The following is a 22,323-nucleotide window of genomic DNA, read 5'->3' on the forward strand; positions in this document are numbered from 1 at the left end:
ATATGTCCAAAGCACATTGAACCCACTCTTACAACTCACACTATGACAGAACCACCCCTCTCTGAATACCTTGTCTCCATTAGTTTTCCCCAAAAAGTCATTTTGTTGTACTGTAATACACATTAGCATATTTCTGTTGTCATGGTAACAAACAACTAAAAAGAAAGTAGATTCAACTGTAGTTAAGTGGCTTAAGTGAATGTAATGCCGACATCAGTCTTTACAGGGGGATTCTGTCATAATATGAGTTGTGTTGGAGTGTTTGCAAGGTGTTTTGGACATATTTCATATTTTTAATAGGGCCCGATGGGGCCCAAGATATATGACAGCATCTAAGCTATCCCCCTTTAAATATTGTATGAAATATAGAATGTAGAAGGACGTGGGTAGTGATTGTAAACGTTCTAGCTTGAGACCAACATATAGTATATATGTATAACATACAGTATATATATGTTAATTAATAATCAGGACATCAAGTTAGAATCATTGCAAGCATGCTGTATAGGCCACAACTCACAATAGCAGCATCAGTAAAAAAGACAGTCATATACAGTGAAAGTCATATACAGTGAAAACGTTTAGTAAGTTGAATTTGCTTAGACAGTAGCAACCAGAGACTGGAGGCCCTTTTAATTTTTTGTACTCAATAAAACAATGATCAAAATGCAAAAACATTATTGACGTATTCGAAGAACAGTCACTGCTTTTGATTGATTGCAATGTTTTCAATAGAACTATTTATGTGGTGTCGAGGGGTATAACAATAATAATAACTTTTATTTGTATAGCACTTTTTTTGCAGCTATATAGGTTTACAGGTATTGTACCAGTTTTTGATATACGTGTACTGTATGTTCATACATGATTTGGGGAGTGGGGTAGACCTAGTGGATAGTGAGTTGGACTGGTGATCAGAAGGTCATGAGTTCAAATCCCACCTGGGAACACCACCACTAGTGTGCCCTTGAGTAAGGCACTTAGCCCTCAGCTACTGCAGGGAGACTGTCCCTGTAATCTCTCATTGTAAGTCGCTTTGGATAAAAGCGTCTGCTAAATGGTAAAAATGGAAAATAAAATGTAAATGTAGCCAAAACATATTTCCTCACTACAGAGTTCAGGATGGGGGACGCACTGATGGCAGAGTTTGGGGTGGCAGCCCAGTTTCTGCGGAAGTCAGACAGGGAGCGTCTGGAGGCTCAGACACGTGCCTTTGACATAAAGAGGGAGTGCTTTGTACCTGACCCTGAGGTTGAGTACGTCAAGGGCACAGTCACCAGCAGAGATGGGGACAAAGCCACTGTCGACACTGAGTTTGGAAAGGTGAATACAATTATGTTCTAAATTGAGTTATATGCTTTTTCAAAGTCGTTTTCACAAGTAAATACCGGTGTACTTTGAAAAAAAGACACAAAAAGTATATTCTATATGACCATGTAATTTACTCTTCTTTCAGACTGTTACAGTGAAGGAAATTGACGTCCACCCCCAGAACCCGCCAAAGTTTGATAAAATTGAGGACATGGCGATGTTCACCTTCCTGCACGAGCCCGCTGTGCTGTTTAACCTCAAAGAGCGTTATGCAGCCTGGATGATCTATGTGAGTAATGATCATCTATGTGTATGCTGTATCTTCATTCATCTACAGTTAATCTACAAATGTACAAAACTAAATATGTCTCTCTCCTATTACAGACTTACTCAGGGCTGTTCTGTGTCACAGTCAACCCCTACAAGTGGCTGCCAGTGTACGATCAGTCTGTTGTCGATGCTTACAGAGGCAAGAAGAGGAGTGAAGCTCCTCCTCACATCTTCTCCATCTCTGACAATGCCTATCAGTACATGTTGACAGGTAAAATGCAACTTTTAATATGCTTTCTTATATTTGAAGAACGATTTGGGGGAAATGTGTTATTGACACTTGCGTTTCTTTCAACAGACAGGGAAAATCAATCTGTCCTGATCACGTAAGTTCATCAAGCTGTAGTCCACGACAGGCAAAACATTTTTTTACATCAATACATTGAGATATTCACAGACATTACCATTTGTGTTTTCTTTTCTAGTGGAGAATCTGGTGCTGGAAAGACTGTGAACACCAAGAGAGTCATTCAGTACTTTGCCAGCATTGCAGCTGTGGCTGGAAAGAAGAGTGCAGCAGAGGAGAAAAAGGTAAAAAACACAGGGCTTGAATTATAATTTAAAAATGTCAAAGCCACAATCTGAAGAAAATCATTTGCTAAATAAATGTGCTCAATGCACCCTTAAAGGTCCAATATGTAATATTCAAGCTTCATAAAAGTTTCCTTATGGTTGTAATGACTACTTTTAATCAGTAGCCTTCGGGGAACGAGATCCCCTCAAATAAATATTTAATTTACGAATGCTGTTTTGGTCTCGAAAAGCTCTTTCTAAAATGGAATGTTCATATAATACATTTTCATCACCATTGTACTGGTACTCATTCCTAAAGTGTGTACGTTGACTTCTAGGGAACACTGGAGGATCAAATCATCCAGGCCAACCCTGCCCTGGAGGCTTTTGGCAATGCCAAGACCATCAGAAATGACAACTCCTCCAGATTTGTATGTTTTCTGATATGAATAACATGTGAATGTCATACCGGCATATGATTATCCTCTGTACTTATTACAACTTTTCTGATAAAACATAGGGTAAATTCATCAGAATCCATTTTGGAGTCAGTGGGAAGCTTTCATCTGCCGACGTTGAAACTTGTAAGTAAATAGTCAATTAAGTGTAAAAAAGTATATATACAGTAACACGCACGCACGCACACACACACACACACACACACACACACACACACACACACACACACACACACACACACACACACACACACACACACACACACACACACTTAGTAAAATAAAGGAAATAAATTCAGAAAAAAAGGAGAAAAAAGTTAGGAGACGATGACGACTATTTATCCATCTGAAGTGGGTTGGATATATGCCGTTGTCTCATGATCTAGTGATAATTAATTTGAAGATAATTTAACACCATGTACTTTTGTATGCTGAATAGATCTTCTGGAGAAGTCTCGTGTCACTTTTCAGCTGAAGGCTGAGAGAGACTACCACATCTTCTATCAAATTCTGTCCCAAAAGAAACCAGAACTGCTAGGTGAGTTTTGAGTTTAAAACAGTAAGCTCCTGTATGCACTTCATACACTGCACCCCTTTTTCCAAACCTCAAGTCTGTGGACTGTCACAGAAACAATAGAACTATTAGTGGATAACAAATACAATTGTGCTGTTCCAACATTTACAGAGATGCTGCTCATTACCGCCAATCCCTATGACTACGCCTTCATCTCCCAAGGAGAGATACAAGTAACATCCATTTGTGATGCTGATGAGCTAATGGCTACAGATGTGAGTGCAGTTTAGTTTTTTCTAAACTAAACTAAAGTTTGAAAATGTAACTTTACAATAAAAATAAAATAAAAAATTTATTCTGCATTAGGACGCATTTGATGTGCTGGGCTTCACTCAAGAGGAGAAGAACGGTATTTACAAGCTAACCGGTGCCATCATGCACTACGGCAACATGAAGTTCAAGCAGAAGCAGAGGGAGGAGCAGGCAGAGGCTGATGGGACTGAAGGTCAGTGTTTAGTATTTTAAAACCTAGTCACAAAATGTTGTGATCTCAGAAATCAGAAGCTGATACAATGTGCAGCTTCCAACTGACTGCCTTACACTGTCTTTCCAGATGTCGACAAAGTGTCATATTTGATGGGCCTGAACTCCGCTGATCTGATCAAAGGTCTGTGCCACCCAAGAGTCAAAGTAGGGAATGAGTGGGTCACCAAAGGTCAGACTGTCCCTCAGGTAAGTAGTAGTTTTAATATTTTGGTAAATCTTTAGTGATCACTTCATGGTAATACTTGATGCTTTTGTGTAAAGCCTCATATGTTTATAGCAATATTCAATACATTTCCCTAGGTCTATTACTCTATTGGTGCATTGTCAAAGTCAGTGTACGAGAAGATGTTCCTGTGGATGGTTATTCGAATCAACCTTTCTCTGGACACCAAAAATGCTCGCCAGCACTATATTGGTGTGCTGGACATTGCTGGATTTGAGATCTTTGATGTGAGTATTTGATCTAAAGTAATGGATAATTTGGCATAATTAGTTTTACAAATCTTTATCTACGTTAAATAACCTACAAAGTTTAACAACTCTATCTAATTTATCTTATGTGGAAAATAACTATGACTTTCTCTTCCAGTTCAACACCTTCGAGCAGCTGTGCATCAACTTCACTAATGAGAAGCTGCAGCAGTTCTTCAACCACCACATGTTTGTGCTGGAGCAGGAAGAGTACAAGAAAGAGGGCATTGTGTGGGAGTTCATTGACTTTGGTATGGACTTGGCAGCCTGCATTGAGCTCATTGAAAGGGTTAGTCCATCAACTGTTTACTGTGGTTATGTCCTATTATTATTTAAATAAAACATGTTGCTTTAATGTAGTTCTACTTCACATTCATCTATTTTCATCCTTTCCTCCCACTAGCCCATGGGTATCATGTCCATCCTTGAAGAGGAGTGCATGTTCCCCAAGGCCAGTGATGCTACATTCAAAGCTAAGCTGTATGACAACCACCTGGGCAAAAATCCCAACTTCCAGAAGCCCAGGGTTATAAAAGGTAGACCAGAGGCCCATTTCTCCCTGGTCCACTACGCTGGCACTGTTGATTACAACATTGGTAACTGGCTGGTGAAGAACAAGGACCCGCTGAATGAGACTGTGGTCGGACTCTTCCAGAAGTCAAACCTTAAGTTCCTGGCCAACCTCTTTGTTGGCTATGCTGGTGCAGAAGGTAAAAAAGTATTATTATCAGTAATAGCTTTTACACTTTACACTTCACAAATGAAAAATAAATAAAAATAAAACAACAGTAATATATAAAAAGTAATTCTATATATAGTAATTATATATCAGAAATTAATGATACATTTTTCACCTTATAGGCGGTGAGGAGGCAAAAAGCGCTGGCAAGAAGAAAAAGGGCTCTTCCTTCCAGACAGTGTCTGCACTGCACAGGGTAATATTTGAGATAAACAATATTATTAATAAACATGTCAGCAGAGCCATACTCTGGTATTTAAATATACTCTTGCATATAGTATGAGTACATATTGTATAAACCTTTTAGTAATCTGTTAATGCAATATCCAAACTCCATTGTGCATTTTTCCACTCACAGGAGAACTTGAATAAACTCATGACCAACTTGAGGGCTACTCACCCCCACTTTGTGCGTTGCCTCATCCCTAATGAGACCAAGACTCCTGGGGCCATGGAGAATCCTCTGGTCATGCACCAGCTGCGCTGTAACGGTGTGCTAGAAGGCATCAGGATCTGCAGGAAGGGCTTCCCCAACAGGATCCAATATGGTGACTTTAAACAAAGGTGAGATTCAGATTGTGTATTTCCTCTCTATAACATTTTTGTACTGTTTGTTGGCATGTATTCTATTCTCTTTGCACTCCAATGTTTTTCTCATTTCTTTTTTTTAATAAATTTATTTTAGATTTTATCCCTTTTTCACCCAATTTAGTATCCAATTATACCCAACCTAGTGTCCAATTATCCCCTGTCGCCTATTGCGTAGGATCGGCCGCACGCGCACCCCGTGGCCGGCGGCCCAGATGAGAGAGCCGATAGACTAGCTACCGGCCCCTCGAGCCCAACACTGTTATTCCGGCACCAGACGGGGGCGGTGTTGCGCGACGGATCCTTATCCGGAAATAGCCTATACCACCCTCGGGAGCGGCCGTCCAATATGCTGCTCCCCGTGGGCCCCGGCCATATCCGGGTCTGGCGAGACCGGGTTTCGATCCCAGTCCCCAGTGGGCAGCTTGCACCAGAGACTGATGCTTAGACCGCTGCGCCACCGCGGGGCTCTGTTTTTCTCATTTCTTAACTGAATTTTATACTTCAATTCAGATACCGCATCCTCAATCCAAATGCTATCCCAGAAGGACAGTTTGTTGACAACAAGAAAGGAACAGAAAAACTGCTGGGCTCTCTGGACATAGACCATGAGCAGTACAGACTAGGACACACCAAGGTAGGGACTCTAAATAGATACAACAAAATGAAAAAGAGAAAAAGGAGAAAAAGCTATAAGCCTTTGTTTGCCTTCATCAGGTGTTCTTCAAGGCTGGTCTCTTGGGAACCCTTGAAGAGATGAGAGATGACCGTCTTGCTCTGATCATTACTGGAATCCAGGCCCGAGTACGTGGTCTACTTGCCAGAGTTGAGTTCCAGAAAATTCTTGTGCGAAGGTAAGAATAAGAATGAAGTGAACTGTTGTTCAAAATGTAATTATATTTATTAAAATTCACAGCGTCTTAAAACCGATTGTCATTGTTTCCAGGGAATCCTTACTTGTGATCCAATGGAACGTACGTGCCTTCATGGGGGTCAAGAATTGGCCCTGGATGAAAATGTTCTTCAAGATCAAACCTCTGCTGGTGTCGGCAGAGACTGAAAAAGAGATGGCCAATATGAAGGAAGAGTTCCTGAAGCTAAAAGAGGCTTTTGCTAAATCTGAAGCTCGTAAGAAGGAGCTGGAAGAGAAAATGGTGTCCCTTCTCCAAGAGAAGAATGACTTGCAAATCCAAGTCCAAACTGTGAGTTACAGTCCTGGCAAAAAAACATTGACATTATAATCATAATAATATCTTAGATTTTAAAATAGAAAATAGAATAGAAAATCCATTAAAATCATTTATAATTTAAAAAAAAAGTAATACTTTTATTATTCTCCTATTATGGTCCTTTTATAGGAACAAGATAGTCTTGGTGATTCTGAAGAAAGATGTGAGGGACTGATCAAGAGCAAGATCCAGCTCGAGGCAAAATCCAAAGAGCTGACAGAGAGACTGGAGGATGAAGAGGAGATGAATGCAGAACTTACTGCTAAGAAGAGGAAGTTGGAGGATGAGTGCTCAGAACTCAAGAAAGACATTGATGATCTGGAGCTTACCCTGGCCAAAGTGGAGAAGGAGAAGCATGCCACTGAGAACAAGGTAAAGGTTTCTCTTCATTATTGTGTCATCATTTACAATACTGTGTTTGAAAGAATTAACACTAGGGGCGCGCCGTTTTTTTACCTACTAAAGCGCGACGAGGTGTGGAATCACACGACCACTATTCACAATGGGGGAGGGTGTACTGACCCACAAAAATCGCTAGATGGCGATGTCACGCAAGAAGCGTGGACACGCAACAGAAACACACCGTCCCCCACTGCCCGCAGCGCAGAGCGGAGTGGAGAGGAGATTCATCTAGGAGATTGATCGAGACTGCAGGAGTTTTCATTACTAACGAATGAAAGTTGATTAGCATTATTAAAAAATAACTGTAATATATATTGCAATGTTGTCCCTTTCACACATAGTTCCAAGTAATTTCCTTGGAATCCCAAGCTGTGTTGACCAGGTATCTGTAATGTTCACATTTATATATAACAGTAATACATATAGCAATAAAAGACAGCGCTGTAAATAGTGTTATTCTTGCACAATTGCACCCACAACGTGTTATTGCCGTCCGGAGTTGATCAGCTCCAGATTGAACCAAGGTTCTTCGCTACAGAAACATTTTCACACAATGACAAACATGTGATGCGTTTTATATTATATTCTTTGAACAACAGAACGGGACAGGCGCCAGAAACTGCCATAATATACCATACATATCTGCCATATATCGTACCTCCGTTTTATATTGAGAAATATGATGATAAATACATATAGGGCGGAGCTATGATATGTGGTGTGTGGCTAGATATTTTCATGTAGCACTGTGACTGTGCCTATCTGTGGATTATTATTTATAAATAGTGGTCTCCTAAGAGGAGCGAGTCTTGATTTGTTTTATGCAACAAGGAGGAGACAATGGTTACAGAAACACACCTTGGGACTTGGTGGAGCGGGGGAAACCCGATGTCTTTGTTCAATGATCGGAAACGATTGAGAGCCATCAAGCCTCCCTGGGGGTTGATGGGAGCCATCAACCCTGGGGGTTGATTGAGAGCCATCAACCCTGTAACTTAGAAACGAGTCGTCCCATACAGTGATTTTGTTTGTGCCTACTTGTTAGAAACAGAGCCTAGTATGTTTATAACCAAGTGCTTTAGTTTCTCTGCAATTGGCTACTATGCTGCCAAAATCAACTATCCAAATATGAATCTGCGTATATCTATGTACAACCTTGTTGTAGCCTATTATTATCATGGTCGACATGAGAATTGTTGGCTACTTCATATCACAACTGAACATTCATATATAGCCTATTGCATTATTTGAAAATTGACAGCGCTGTACATAGTGTCATTCAATGCACAAGCACGTAATTTCAAACGATTTTGGTCGACAGCGAAATACATTATCAATATCTTATTATCAATTCAACCCACTCAGAAATATCTGTTCGTTATATCGTTGATGATTACAGGCATAATCATCGCCGACATCATTTTATTTGATGTACACATTTCACGGCAAGAGACAGTTTATTCTCCCAACAATTGTTTGTTCACTGCACAACATGAACACAGTGAGGATTCAAACAAACACAATAATGAATACACTCTGCAACGGGACAGGCGCGAGAAACTGCCGTGGTTGAAACTGCCGTGGTTGAGAGAGTTGAGTACAACTGAGTACAACCTTTCTGGTGGGGGATTGTTTGAAGGGCTTGTTGGAGGAATTGGCATCCTTTGTGTGGTCAAGTCAAAAGTCAAAAGTCACTTTATTGTCCCATCACTGGGAAATTTGTATTGGGCTTACACCCCACAGCAGCCAACAAAGAACAACAGACAATACAGAATGTTAACACACAAACAGAAGGCAGCCTTGATTAAAACAAGAGTGGAAATAAAACGATAAGCAAGATATGTTCAATATTCATCTGGTGCAGTTTAAAAGTTTAACAGAAACGGGAATAAAAGAATTTTTAAATCTATTTAGTCTAGCGCGGGGGACTCTGAACCTCCTCCCAGAGGGCAGCAGTTCATACTCTGCATGTAGGACATGGGAGGGATTCATGAGAATTCTATTAGCCTGTCTGAGAGTAGCCTGTTCAAAAATAGACTGCAGGGATGAGTGGTCTTTCACCCCTATGATCTTCCATGCAGTCTGGTGATCGGAAACGATCAGAAAGAGATCATTGAGAATAAGATGACCCTCCCCCATGCATCAACCATCAATTGTCAGGATTCATCTGTGATAAACAATTGCCTACTAATTACATGCCATTGAATATGTTTGCATATGAACACACTTATTCCTACATGATCAATATCTTATTATCAATTGGCAATACTCTCTCCCTTCTTCTCCTTACTTTCCTGTCTGTCTTCACTATATCTGGGACTGCCCCACTCAGAAATATCCGTTCGTTATATCGTTGATGATTACAGGCATAATCATCGCCGACATCATTTTATTTGATGTACACATTTCACGGCAAGAGACAGTTTATTCTCCCAACAATTGTTTGTTCACTGCACAACATGAACACAGTGAGGACAGCACACTTGTCTGTCTTCACTATATCACGCAAGAGAAACACACCGTGGGAGAAACCTGATCTTATTGTTCATTGATCGGAAACGATCGAGAGCCATTCAACCCTCCCCCATCAACATCAAGTGTATGTAACTCAGAACTTTGTAACCAGTCATGTGGACGATTTGTCTGTGGCACATGCACCAAGCCAGCAACGGTGTGCTGGGGATGCTGACTGTCCCATGGCCAGGCCTGATGCCTCTCCTGCCCTGTCTACCTGACAGCGCCCACGATGAGCGCTCCGGCGACCTCCTATTCACTTTCTACTTTTTTTAAATATATATTGGTGTTCATATTAATTACCATACTTTTTACTTGGAAGAATTGACGTGAACATTGCAAGTAAATAAAAATGTTACTTGAATTATCTGTCTCTCTGTGTTCGTTTGTAGTAGAAATATCACATCTGATATATCTATGTAAATAGATTTCACTGCAACATGAACACACTATATTTTCACTTTTCACAACAGCTATTTTCATTTCATTTATAATGTGCAGTAAACAAACAAAATAATGTATACTCTCTGCAATTGGCTACTATACAATGGTGCCAAAAGCAACTATCCAAATATGAATCTGCGTATATCTATGTACAACCCTGTTGTAGCCTATTATTATCATGGTCGACATGAGAATTGTTGGCTACTTCATATCACAACTGACTTTTAGACTTTTATTGCCATGACATGTAAACATGTTAGGAATTTGGTTTGGAACAATGGAGCACGGTTTACAGCAGGATAGGTGCAAGACAGGACAAGACAGTGCAAACCAACATCAAAGTGCAAGAGTCATAATTAATATAAATATAAAGTGCAGAGATCAAGTGTTCATATCCAGACAGTCCAAAGCTCTCTGGGTGGGGGTGGAGGGAGGGTAGATATATATATATATATAGCCTATAGCATTATTTGAAAATTGACAGCGCTGTACAGGCATAATCATCAAAAAAGACATTATATACAATATTATAAATATCCGTTTGTTATATAATATTTGTTGATGAACTACTTTGCTGTGGTACCTATGTAATACCACACAGCTTGATAGGTACATACTGTGCAGTGTATCATTCATAACTGTACATAGGCTACACATATCATAATATCTTATCACTATTGCATGGAACTTGGGTGAAAAAAAAACCTCAGCTCCAACAAATCTGAAGGGATTGTAAAAGTCATACTGTACAGTTTATCATTTTCATAACTGTCTGTACATATACATATCTTATGTATCACTATTGCTATATATAGCCTATATATAAACACATTATGTTACAAATATCAGTCTTATCCACTGTATCTAATTCAGCACTGAAGCCTGAAGGTTGAGCACAGTGTGTGCCCCCTTGCTACCTCTGCTGATATAAAAGAGAATTGCAGCCTTGGAGAAAAAGATGGCAGCCGAATCCCAAGGCAAATACACAGACACACACAGAAATACTGCAAAATCGCTTTATACTAACTCGATTTTGAAAATGTAAAGATGCTGGGTGGTAGAACGCACATATCTAGGAAAAGTCATGAAAGGAGGGTCCTGAAATTTGATCGAGTGCAAAGGTAGATTTTTTTTTGTACTCACTGGTGCTGTTTAACACCTCACGGCTGATTAAGTGTTAATGGATTTATTGGACAATAAAAAAAAACATGTTGTATTAAACCACCTAAGATAACAGAATTGAGTAATGTATTAATTGCAGTCCTTAAACTGCACTACTAATAGTGTGCTGACCTCTCTAATTACTCAGGTTAAAAACCTGACTGAGGAGATGGCAGCTCTGGATGAAATCATTGCCAAGCTGACCAAGGAGAAGAAAGCTCTGCAGGAGGCACACCAGCAAACACTGGATGACCTGCAAAGTGAGGAAGACAAAAACAATACGCTCACTAAGGCTAAAGCCAAACTGGAACAACAGGTTGATGATGTGAGTATCCAAAATAATGATTGCAAACACAATCCTAAAATCAGACAGACACCTTTTCGCAAATTGGATGTAAGCATTATTGTTCATCATTAATTTTTTCAGCTTGAGGGGTCTTTGGAGCAAGAGAAGAAGGTAAGGATGGATCTTGAGAGGGCCAAGAGGAAGCTGGAGGGAGACTTGAAGTTAACCCAGGAGAGCCTAATGGACCTGGAAAACGACAAGCAGCAGCTGGATGAGAGAATGAAGAAGTAAGAACAAGAATATAAATACTTACAAACAAATTGCTTTCAAAGTAAACACTTGCTGATGAATGTTTGACTTAACAGGAAGGACTTTGAAATGAGCCAACTCACCAGCAAAATTGAGGATGAGCAGGCCTTGGCAGCCCAGCTTCAGAAGAAACTGAAGGAGTTGCAGGTATTTAGATTGTTTAAATTAATTGTTCAAATGAACTCTTGCTGTTACCCTTGATACATACTGTTCTTACTAACAAACATATATCTTAGGCCCGTATTGAGGAGCTTGAGGAGGAACTGGAGGCTGAGAGAGCTGCCCGTGCTAAAGTGGAGAAACAAAGGGCAGACTTGTCCAGAGAGCTGGAAGAGATCAGTGAGAGGCTGGAGGAGGCTGGTGGAGCCACTGCTGCCCAGATTGAGATGAACAAGAAGAGGGAGGCAGAGTTCCAGAAGGTGCGCAGAGACCTTGAAGAGGCTACTCTGCAGCATGAGGCTACAGCTGCCACTCTAAGGAAGAAGAATGCAGATAGTGTGGCTGACCTGGGGGAGCAGATCGACAACCTTCAGAGAGTAAAGCAGAAGCTGGAGAAGGAGAAGAGTGAGCTCAGACTGGAACTGGACGATGTCGTCTCCAATAATGAGCAGATCGTCAAGACAAAAGTAAGTAGTGAAATGCACAATCTGATATGTGATCAATATCTTACACTATAAACAGACAAATTACACTGAGCTGTTCTTTATTTATCATAATAGATATTATTTCCACATCATGTGCTGTGTTTCTCTTTTACAGACAAACTTGGAGAAAATGTGTCGCACTCTGGAGGACCAGATGACTGAATACAGGACAAAATCTGAGGAAGGACAGCGTTCTATCAATGATTTCACCATGCAAAAAGCAAAGCTTCAAACTGAGAATGGTATAATATTGTGAACATTTTTTGATGACCATTAACATGAACAGCTATTTACATTTAAAGGCTTATAAAATGTGTTTGCTTAACATCAGGTGAGCTTTCCAGACAGCTGGAAGAGAAGGACGCTCTGGTCTCTCAACTGACCAGAGGAAAACAGTCCAACACTCAGCAGATTGAGGACCTCAAGAGACAACTGGAGGAGGAAATCAAGGTATTAAAAAAATAAAATCTGTTTCCTTAAACTCTCTAACTGCCAAAGAATTCCAGAACACTCACCTAGAGCGCCAAGTGTTTTATATGGTATTTACCTAGCAACAATTATTTGATTGGCTACTAAATGAAGCATCATAATTTATGCATTTTTGGTGATTTATGTCACCCTAGGCACTGTAGAATGTTGACCATTTGGGTGACTGTATTCACCATCGGCACCTAATGAGTTAATACTGTGACATTCTTCTACCAGTGCAAGTATGGATTGCCTTTTTATTTAATTTCCAGGCAAAGAATGCACTTGCCCATGCAGTGCAGTCTGCTCGCCATGACTCAGATCTGCTGAGGGAGCAGTATGAGGAGGAGCAGGAGGCCAAGGCTGAGCTGCAGCGCGGCATGTCCAAGGCTAACTCTGAGGTGGCTCAGTGGAGAACCAAGTATGAAACTGATGCCGTCCAGAGGACTGAGGAGCTTGAGGAGGCCAAGTAAGGATCTATTTTTGCTGTATTCATATTTTACAACCTTGACTGATAAGGATCATGCATCCTCTGTATACTCACTACTGTATAGATAATGTATACCCTCTAATGTGTCCTCTGCTGCTTAGATAAAGCATGGCGCTTGCAACACTAAGGTTGTGGGTTCGATTCCCACTGGGAACATATATACAGTACTGTATTCAAAGAAATGTATGCAAAAGCTTCAGCTGTATGGCATGTATTATTTATCATTATAGAGTGTGAAAAATAACGTTTTTTTATAATCTTTGTAATCCAGGAAAAAGTTGGCTCAGCGTCTCCAGGATGCAGAGGAAGCCGTGGAAGCTGTCAATGCTAAATGTTCCTCCCTGGAGAAGACTAAACACAGGCTCCAGAATGAGATTGAAGATCTCATGGTGGATGTGGAGAGATCCAATGCTGCTGCTGCCGCTCTGGACAAGAAGCAAAGGAACTTTGACAAGGTATTGAAAGAAAAAAAATACAGATCCTTTCATTGCCTTCATTACAAGATGTGAAATACACAGACATGCTCAATTTCTGGTACCTATCATATTCTCTAGGTCCTGGCTGAGTGGAAGCAGAAGTATGAGGAGTCCCAGACTGAGCTGGAGAGCTCCCAGAAGGAGGCCAGATCTCTCAGCACTGAGCTCTTCAAACTCAAGAACTCTTATGAGGAGTCTCTGGACCATCTGGAGACCATGAAGAGGGAGAACAAGAATCTCCAAGGTCTGGGCATCGAAATCATTAATACACAACACAATTCAATAGATTATTGAATTAACATTAGATAGGTTGAAGACACTCGTAACATAAGCATATATGTTTCCAATAGAGGAAATTTCTGACCTAACTGAGCAACTTGGTGAGGGAGGAAAGAGCATCCATGAGCTTGAGAAGTCCCGTAAACAGCTGGACCAGGAGAAGGCTGAGATACAGTCAGCTCTGGAGGAAGCAGAGGTAACACTGGGAAATATTCAGCGATCGGACCAGACACTGTATATTTCCATGTTTCACATTGGTTGTGTTCTCACAGGGCACCCTGGAGCATGAAGAGGGCAAGATCCTTCGAGCTCAGCTGGAGTTCAACCAGGTCAAAGCTGATGTTGATCGAAAACTTGTAGAGAAGGATGAGGAGATGGAGACGATTAAGAGGAACCAGCAGAGAGTGGTGGATACCTTGCAAAGCTCCCTGGAGTCAGAGGCTCGCAGCAGGAATGAGGCTCTTAGGCTGAAGAAGAAGATGGAGGGAGATCTCAATGAGATGGAGATCCAGCTCAGCCAGGCCAACAGGCAGGCAGCTGAGGCCCAGAAGCAGCTCAAGGGTCTTCATTCTCATCTGAAGGTTAAACATCTTTAAAGTGAACAAATTGCCTGCACTTTCACAAAATCAGCTCAATGTTTTTAGGGTTAGGGTTAATGAATAGAAATCAAAATATCCTGGTGAACCATCTATTTGTTATTACAGGATTCTCAACTGCAGCTGGATGATGCTCTTCGTGGAGGTGATGATCTGAAGGAGAACATTGCCATGGTTGAGAGGAGGAACAATCTGATGCAGGCTGAACTAGATGAGCTGAGGTCCCTGGTGGAGCAGACTGAGAGAGGTCGCAAACTGGCTGAGCAGGAGCTGCTGGATGTTAGTGAGAGAGTTCAGCTACTGCACTCTCAGGTAACTCACTGACAGACAAACTCAGTTAGTGTTCTTCTCAAATGTATGCTACTTGACCTACATACGGATGATAGGTAACTTATCGCTTACTAACATTTGTAGAATACAAGCCTGCTCAACCAGAAGAAGAAGCTGGAGACCGACACATCCCAGCTTCAGGGTGAAGTGGAGGAATCTGTGCAAGAGTGCAGAAATGCTGAGGAGAAGGCCAAGAAGGCCATTACTGATGCTGCCATGATGGCAGAGGAGCTGAAGAAAGAGCAAGACACCAGTGCTCACCTGGAGCGCATGAAGAAGAACATGGAGCAGACCATCAAGGACCTGCAGCACCGTCTGGATGAAGCAGAGCAAATCGCCATGAAAGGCGGCAAGAAGCAGGTCCAGAAACTGGAGTCCAGGGTGCGTCTGAGGCTAAGCAAACTTATATTTTATAATCTCAAATAAAGCAGGTATTTCTCATTTCTAATATGCGACCATAATACGGTTACTATGGTTAATATTATTATCATCACTTTATAGCTGAGGGAGCTAGAGACAGAGGTGGAACTGGAGCAGAAGAGGGGCGGAGATGCTGTGAAAGGAGTCCGCAAATATGAGAGGCGCATCAAGGAGCTCACCTACCAGGTATATTCAAACATTGAAGTCTATCTTTAATTTGACATTATCAACTTGATCAAAATCAAAGTGTCTAACTCTCTTTCCTTCCTTTTGGGTCCAGACTGAGGAGGACAAAAAGAATTTGAGCCGTCTGCAGGATCTCGTGGACAAACTGCAGCTGAAGGTCAAATCCTTCAAGAGAACATCAGAGGAGGCTGTAAGTAGGACGCTCCTGTCATAAAACTGATAAAACAACCATTTTCAGTTTGTTGTTTTTGTTTGCCAGAGGACTTAAAGCATGTTCCATACTTTTCCTAGGAGGAACAGTCCAATTCAGGTCTGGGCAAGCTCCGCAAGCTGCAGCATGAGCTGGATGAGGCAGAGGAGAGGGCTGACATTGCTGAGTCCCAGGTCAACAAGATGAGAAGCAAGAGTCGTGATGCTGGCTCCAAGGTCAGTGATGTGATATTACTGTTTCAATTTAAGCTATTAAAATAGTTATACGTTGCAGACCCCCTAATGTAGGGTCAAATCCTAACTTGAGATCTGCTTGCAAAACTCAATGTTCATTGCAAATCTCTCATTGAACTCAATGCATGATTTACATGAAATTCTGAGTTACCTGGGCGTATATCAAATTAGGATTCAGCCAATAATGTATGGGAAAAACCATTATTTTGAACAGCTTTATACACGGCTCTATAGACATAGTATCAATCAATCTGTATGCATGTATTAATTATATTATTTATTAATTATATGATATTGTTTATTGTTTATTCTGCTCTAAACATATAAAAGACAGGTAAAAACTAAGGATTTTTGGATCAGGAAATTAAATCTAGATAATTGATTTACTCTTGGACATACTGTAGTGAAAGGGACACTTCACATATTTGTTTACTTCATATTCATTATCTCCAGCATCATACCAGTGTCTACAGTGATTTCCTATGTTCTGTAGTCATAAAGATAACAGAAAAGGAAATTACCCCCTATGGTGTCATTAGGGCAAAAAAAAAGAATTCATATAGATATGTTTCTTACAGAACATAGAAAATCACTGTGTTCACATGCAATACACGGGTATGGTGCACTTGTTATGGGGTCTTATAAGCCTACTATGGTCAGGGAAACATAGGAATGTGCAATGACACTCCAAAGTAAAACAACAAACAAACATAGTCAACTTCTAATATTAATAATTAGAATTATTCTACATAAGTATCCGACTTCATCTGCTCTGTCACAGAAAGGACATGATGAAGAGTAATGCCATGAGACATCATGACAGCCACAAGGTCAGTGATATTTAATGATTCTCCAAACCCCATGTTATGCAAAGCAAGTTACTCAACTTAAAATAGCTCTAAGGTTTTTCCTATGTTGGCCAGTAGCCATAATATTATTAACAATAGTAATTGTAATTATTTTAAATACCTTAAATGCCTTAATTGCCTGATTAATCTGTATCCATCTTCTCTGTCACAGAAAGGGCATGATGAAGAGTGAAGCTCTCAGATGGACCTTTCTGGAAGTCTCTTATTGTAGTAATGTAGTTGTTCCTCTATTCTCCATGAAATGAGCAGAATAAAGTCAATCAAATTGAATCTCTGCGTTTTGCTTATTCTAGTATATCACTTGTAGGCCACATATTTTTGTGTTTGGTACAGAGTTGGTTCCTGGGTTGAGATTTACCTTCATACTGAATATTTTTGTAATTCAACATCAAGTTTAAAAAATTATAATAATAAGTAGACTAATACATTTCACATACAGTAGTATCACTCCAGCTTTGAAAGAAATGACCATTATGAGTGATAAATGGCCATGTCTCCCATAATTTGGGCCATTTGCATTTTCTGACCATGTTAATTGTTCAATTTGAGAGATTCAGTGAATCTTCAGTGTCATAATGGAAAGAAAAAATCAGTCAGGATACTAAACACATATTATAAATTGCTTTTGGGAACAAAATTAATTTGCTTTCTTCATAAGATTTTAAACCTATGTTCAGTACATTCTTAGACGAGCCACAGTTAAAGACAAAAGAGAAGAGAGAAGGAATTCACAGATAAGCAGTAGACTTGTAGAGTCAGCTTCAGGTGTAGTCACATTTTTCCATTTTAGCCTCACCACCCTGAATAAAAATCACCACCTGCAAATACATTTAAACCACTGTATTCAGCCCACGGCTTGCTTGATCAACACTCTCTATGGGTGTAGCTTACAGTCTAGATTGCAGTCTATAGTACACATTATAATGACACATTAGCTTTGTTACAGAATGTAGCCCTTTATGATTGATCTGATTTATTGATTATATGATAATAAGCACCCTAATTGTGTAGTAGTTGCCTTCAGAGAAAATCGAATACATTTTGGCAATGAGAGTGTGTATGTGTTTGTGTGTGTGTGTGTGTGTGTGTGTGTGTGTGTGTGGGGGGGGGGGGGGGGTTGCGGGGGTCTAATGGTGCCTATTGAAGTTTAATTAAATTTCAACAATACGTCATCATAATGCTTATTATGATAAATCATTAGGCTGTTTTGGTGCCCCCTCCAGGCACTTGGTGCCCTACGCACAGCACGTGATGCACGTGTACGTAGTGGCGGCCCTGATAAATAATATTAATAATTCGAATGTTTTAGTAAATTTGATGTTTTTTATCATGACAGAGTGACCATTGACCTTTGATCTGTATCTTTGCAGCGTCTTGCTCCCTAATGTGTCTGCGGAGCAGGCGGTACTTCCATCTAGTGGTAGAACACTGTTCTCTCAGCAGAGGTAGAGGTGCAGAGGGAAGGATAGACAAGACAAGTTGAACACATTTAAATAAGAGAACTTGAAGTTGTAAAAGTTGGGAATTCAATGGAAACAAACATTGATTTAAAGGGGAAGCATACAATGAACGCACTGCCAGAAATGAAATCTGATTCATATCAGAGGAGTAAACAAGGTTAGGATAGAGGCATAGTGTGCATTCAACCTTACACTTGCCTGGTAACTTTGGGAGTCAGTCTTGTACTGTAAACCAAGACATACTAATGAATATGCTAAGCCTAGAACCTGAAAACTATGCTGTCCTTTACTGTCAAGAAAAATTATTTGGATTAGAAGTGCTGTAAATAAAATTGACATTTTACACAGTAATTATGTTTCATATAATGCCAACAAACACCATTACCATTGCTGTCTCTCTTATGTGTGGCCATTGCAAGAGGCTAGATCTGCATGGGTCACATGGATAACAGATTGATGATGGATACAAATAAGGTGAGTATCACACAGTGGCATCCAAATAGCATCCAAATAGGGCCCACATGTCATAGTGACAGTTGTTGGTCACCGATGGTACAGAACATTTCACTTGCCACTGACAAGCCTACATAAGGAAAAGAGAGATACATTAAACTTAAAAAAAAGAAAAAAAAGTTATTGCACTTTTAGAAAATTAGGATTTTGAAAGCAAAGATTGTTCTTTTTAGTTTGTTTACTTTTCTGTTAATACGTCGACAGTGCAGGACACGCTGTATGAGCAGTTGAACAAGCCTAAAAGAGATGAGTTGTCTATGACCTTCCAGTCAGGCTGGAAGCAAGACCGTCCCAGTACAGTCCTTGAAAAACAAGGAGGGGTCAGGTTACAGCATGAGAACAGCGGTTAAGGTGTCCAGGCAGAATCTCTTGTGCAATGCATTGCGTCCCAGTGGTGATAACATGAGTACAATAGACAGCTTGGCCTATAAAGAAAGGTTGGGCCTAGAATAGACAGTGCAAGTACAGTAGTTGAGACCCAGTAAGGAGCTTGATGAGAGGGTGTTGAACAATTGTGGCTTATGGGGGTCAAGGTAGGAAAGGCTAGAATGGCTAGAGGTGTTGGGAGGGGGTTGGGGGGCGCGTGGGATGTTGGCCAGCGATAGTGGTCATGTCTTCAGGCAATACAAATAATGATACATTAAATTCAGGCATGCATCTCCTTGTGTGTCTTTCTTTCATAATAAAGTAAGTATTACAGTTTTAATTAAATTAAGAAGCTTTGCCTCTGTGAATAACAAAATGGAGCCAATGAATCGCTTCCCCAACATAAAAAAAATATTGTTTAAATAATACATAATTATATGTATATATACAGAATTATTGTATAGTAAATGTAATGAAATACAGCAAATATCGTTAATTTCATATGAGGTACACAAATGATCCAATGATCCAGAGTATACAGTATATTGATCACTGCTGTAAGGAAAGAGTAATTCTGGAATGGAATGGAATAGAATGGACTTTATTTGTCATTGCTACAGTACAGGTACCAAACAACGAAATTTAGGAGGGGTGGCTCCCCTGGTGTTAGGAAAGGGAAAAAAAAAAACTTTTTTAGAAAAAGCATAAAAGCATAAAATCACAAGAAGGTAAGGAGCTGGTTTACATCAATAAAGGCTATGTACACAATCCACTGTACTATACTGCACAGATAGTCAACTAGGGTTGTCAATTCTGATGTTTCGTTTTTTAAGTTTTGTTTGCCAATACGGTAAACGTCGTGATGATACAGATGGTCACAGCCTGGTTGGGGGACCAGTGGCGATGGCCTAGCAGAGTCTGTCAGTCTACAAAGGCAGAGGATGACAGGAGAATAGGTGAAGGTGCGTCTGCTCGCCCATCTGTATGTCACTGGCCAAGCACATTATCTACATTATAGGTGTACCACCTGTTTTCACACAATCAATGGTGTGATCCTTCTTTGCCAGTTTATTTTCTATCTTGAAAAACTGCTGTTTATTTGTGTTTGCAAGATGTAAAAAATTTATGTGTTTGCAAGATGTAAAAAAAAAAAAAAAAAAAAAAGAGAGATTGATCCATACATAGATAATGTAAATGTAATGTGGAAAACTATTAGTACAGTATTTATCAGTTCAATGCCAGTGGACTGATTGGGCAACACGTCAACACTCTTAAGATCAACACTCTTAGGAATAACCCTCTTAAGTGGCGTGCCCGCCCGTCCTCACCCTCTTGTTTAAGAGTTAGCTCACAATGTAATGACAAATCTCTCATCCAAAGGTTTCGAAGGAGGTAACACTTTCCAACTACAAATACCATTATATTTATCACCTTGCAGACAGCTCTACACCTTCTCAGATACCCCCGAGTGCTGTCTTGACCTCAAATAATTTGACACTCATAAATCCCAGACCTGATGGCCCTTGGTTGAGCACATGGCTCAGCACGGATGAATGTCCTTTAAACATATGTATACAATATCACATTTAATTTCAGTCTATTGGCTGAACATGTGTTTTACTTTTACTAGAAGTTTACGAGAAGTGTTTGTGGTCCCCTATGCTAAACGGCATATATTATTATTATTATATTAGAAGTGCCTACCAAGTATTCCAGTACCCAAACCATGTGTTCCTCCATGTAAGGCGTAGATGTATCTATTTATGTGCACTCAGATCTTGTAATCAAGCATCAGCTGCTGCAACTGATCCTCCGCTACATGAAAGGGTGAGGTGCAGACCTTCAAGTATGCCAAAGTCTTTGACAGTCAGCAGAAGGAATCCAATAGCAATTTCACAGGGTTATCTTTGGCCTCAAGGATAAAAAGAAAGATACAATGCCATGTCAACAAGATGGAGCATCGGGTTACAATAGCTGACAATGGACAGAAGAGTGATCTTGTTTTTGAGAACCTTAATGGAAGGATGCAGTTATCTTAAATCATGAGGACAGATTAATGTAATGAGGGCACAGCCATCAAGAAGTCTTCTCCTGTCACATCATTAATCAAAGGCAATAGAAGCAGAGAAAACTTGTGTTAACAAGACAACTTACAGTATTTTGCTGCTAAACCTTCAGCAGTGCATTATTAAAACAATGACCAAAACAACTAAATGAATACACTTAATTAATTAATGCAACATTTGCAGGAAATGTGGTATATAAATAAAAGTTATTATTATTATTATTATTATTATTATTATTAGTAGTAGTAGTAGTAGTAGTAGTAGTAGTAGTAGTAGAAGTAGTAGTAGTAGTAGTAGTAGTAGTCGTAGTAGTAGTAGTAGTAGTAGTAGTAGTAGTAGTAGTAGTAGTAGTAGTAGTAGTAGTAGTAGTAGTAGTAGTAGTAGTAGTAGTAGTAGTAGTAGTAGTAGTAGTAGTAGTAGTAGTAGTAATGTTCATAAAATATTGACATACTGTACATGGTTTTGACATTTCAACCTATGGAACAAACCACCTTGTGGAAATACTAACAGGCTTTGCACAAACATCTGAGGGATTTTCCAACACATTCTTAGATGATTATGGTATACTGTGATAGAGAGGACAAAGATAGAACTGCAAAGATGGAATTGTTTTGTTCATCCACAGTTACATCATCAAGAAAGAAGTTTGGAGTTCTAACGAGAGAGACGATGCTCTCACGGCAGCCAATGTCTCCCCTCCTCTATGCACACTGGAATAGCCTGTTGCCTTGTAGGTTTCAAAGGTCCACACCTCCACCTCCAAATACAGACCTTTTTTTAATTATCTGAATGATATCATGGCTTATCTCCATATAGAGATAAACGACACCCTTTATAAAAGGGGATACAGACCAGGGGGAAGACGAGGCACCGATTGAGGTAAGCATATAGAGGCACCGGA

The 22,323-nt window shown here is 40.0% G+C and overlaps 1 protein-coding gene across 2 annotated transcripts; it reads left to right on the plus strand.

The window, feature by feature from the left end:
* Positions 1-1,122: 1,122 nt before the first annotated feature.
* LOC308169680 (myosin-7-like) lies at positions 1,123-16,950 on the plus strand (the record flags this gene model as incomplete). Of its 2 annotated transcripts, none has more annotated exons than XM_080544400.1 (37): positions 1,123-1,323; positions 1,457-1,600; positions 1,696-1,852; positions 1,940-1,967; positions 2,067-2,172; positions 2,493-2,585; positions 2,675-2,738; positions 3,052-3,150; positions 3,298-3,401; positions 3,493-3,631; positions 3,740-3,858; positions 3,973-4,122; positions 4,262-4,432; positions 4,547-4,861; positions 5,016-5,078; positions 5,241-5,446; positions 5,984-6,107; positions 6,188-6,324; positions 6,417-6,672; positions 6,829-7,071; positions 11,369-11,545; positions 11,648-11,793; positions 11,872-11,962; positions 12,052-12,441; positions 12,575-12,701; positions 12,791-12,909; positions 13,200-13,396; positions 13,689-13,872; positions 13,972-14,137; positions 14,244-14,368; positions 14,445-14,753; positions 14,877-15,080; positions 15,183-15,479; positions 15,600-15,704; positions 15,799-15,894; positions 15,996-16,130; positions 16,930-16,950. In XM_080544400.1, 37 exons carry the CDS (start codon positions 1,123-1,125, stop codon positions 16,948-16,950), a joined length of 5,808 nt encoding a protein of 1,935 aa, XP_080400526.1. The 2 variants fall into 2 exon arrangements, with proteins under 2 accessions (XP_080400526.1, XP_080400525.1); XM_080544399.1 differs by having other exon boundaries at positions 4,547-4,853; positions 5,005-5,078.
* Positions 16,951-22,323: the final 5,373 nt, after the last annotated feature.

Source organism: Nansenia antarctica (assembly GCF_963989245.1).
Source record: "Nansenia antarctica genome assembly, chromosome: 13".
Taxonomy (NCBI): Eukaryota; Metazoa; Chordata; class Actinopteri; order Argentiniformes; family Microstomatidae; genus Nansenia; species Nansenia antarctica.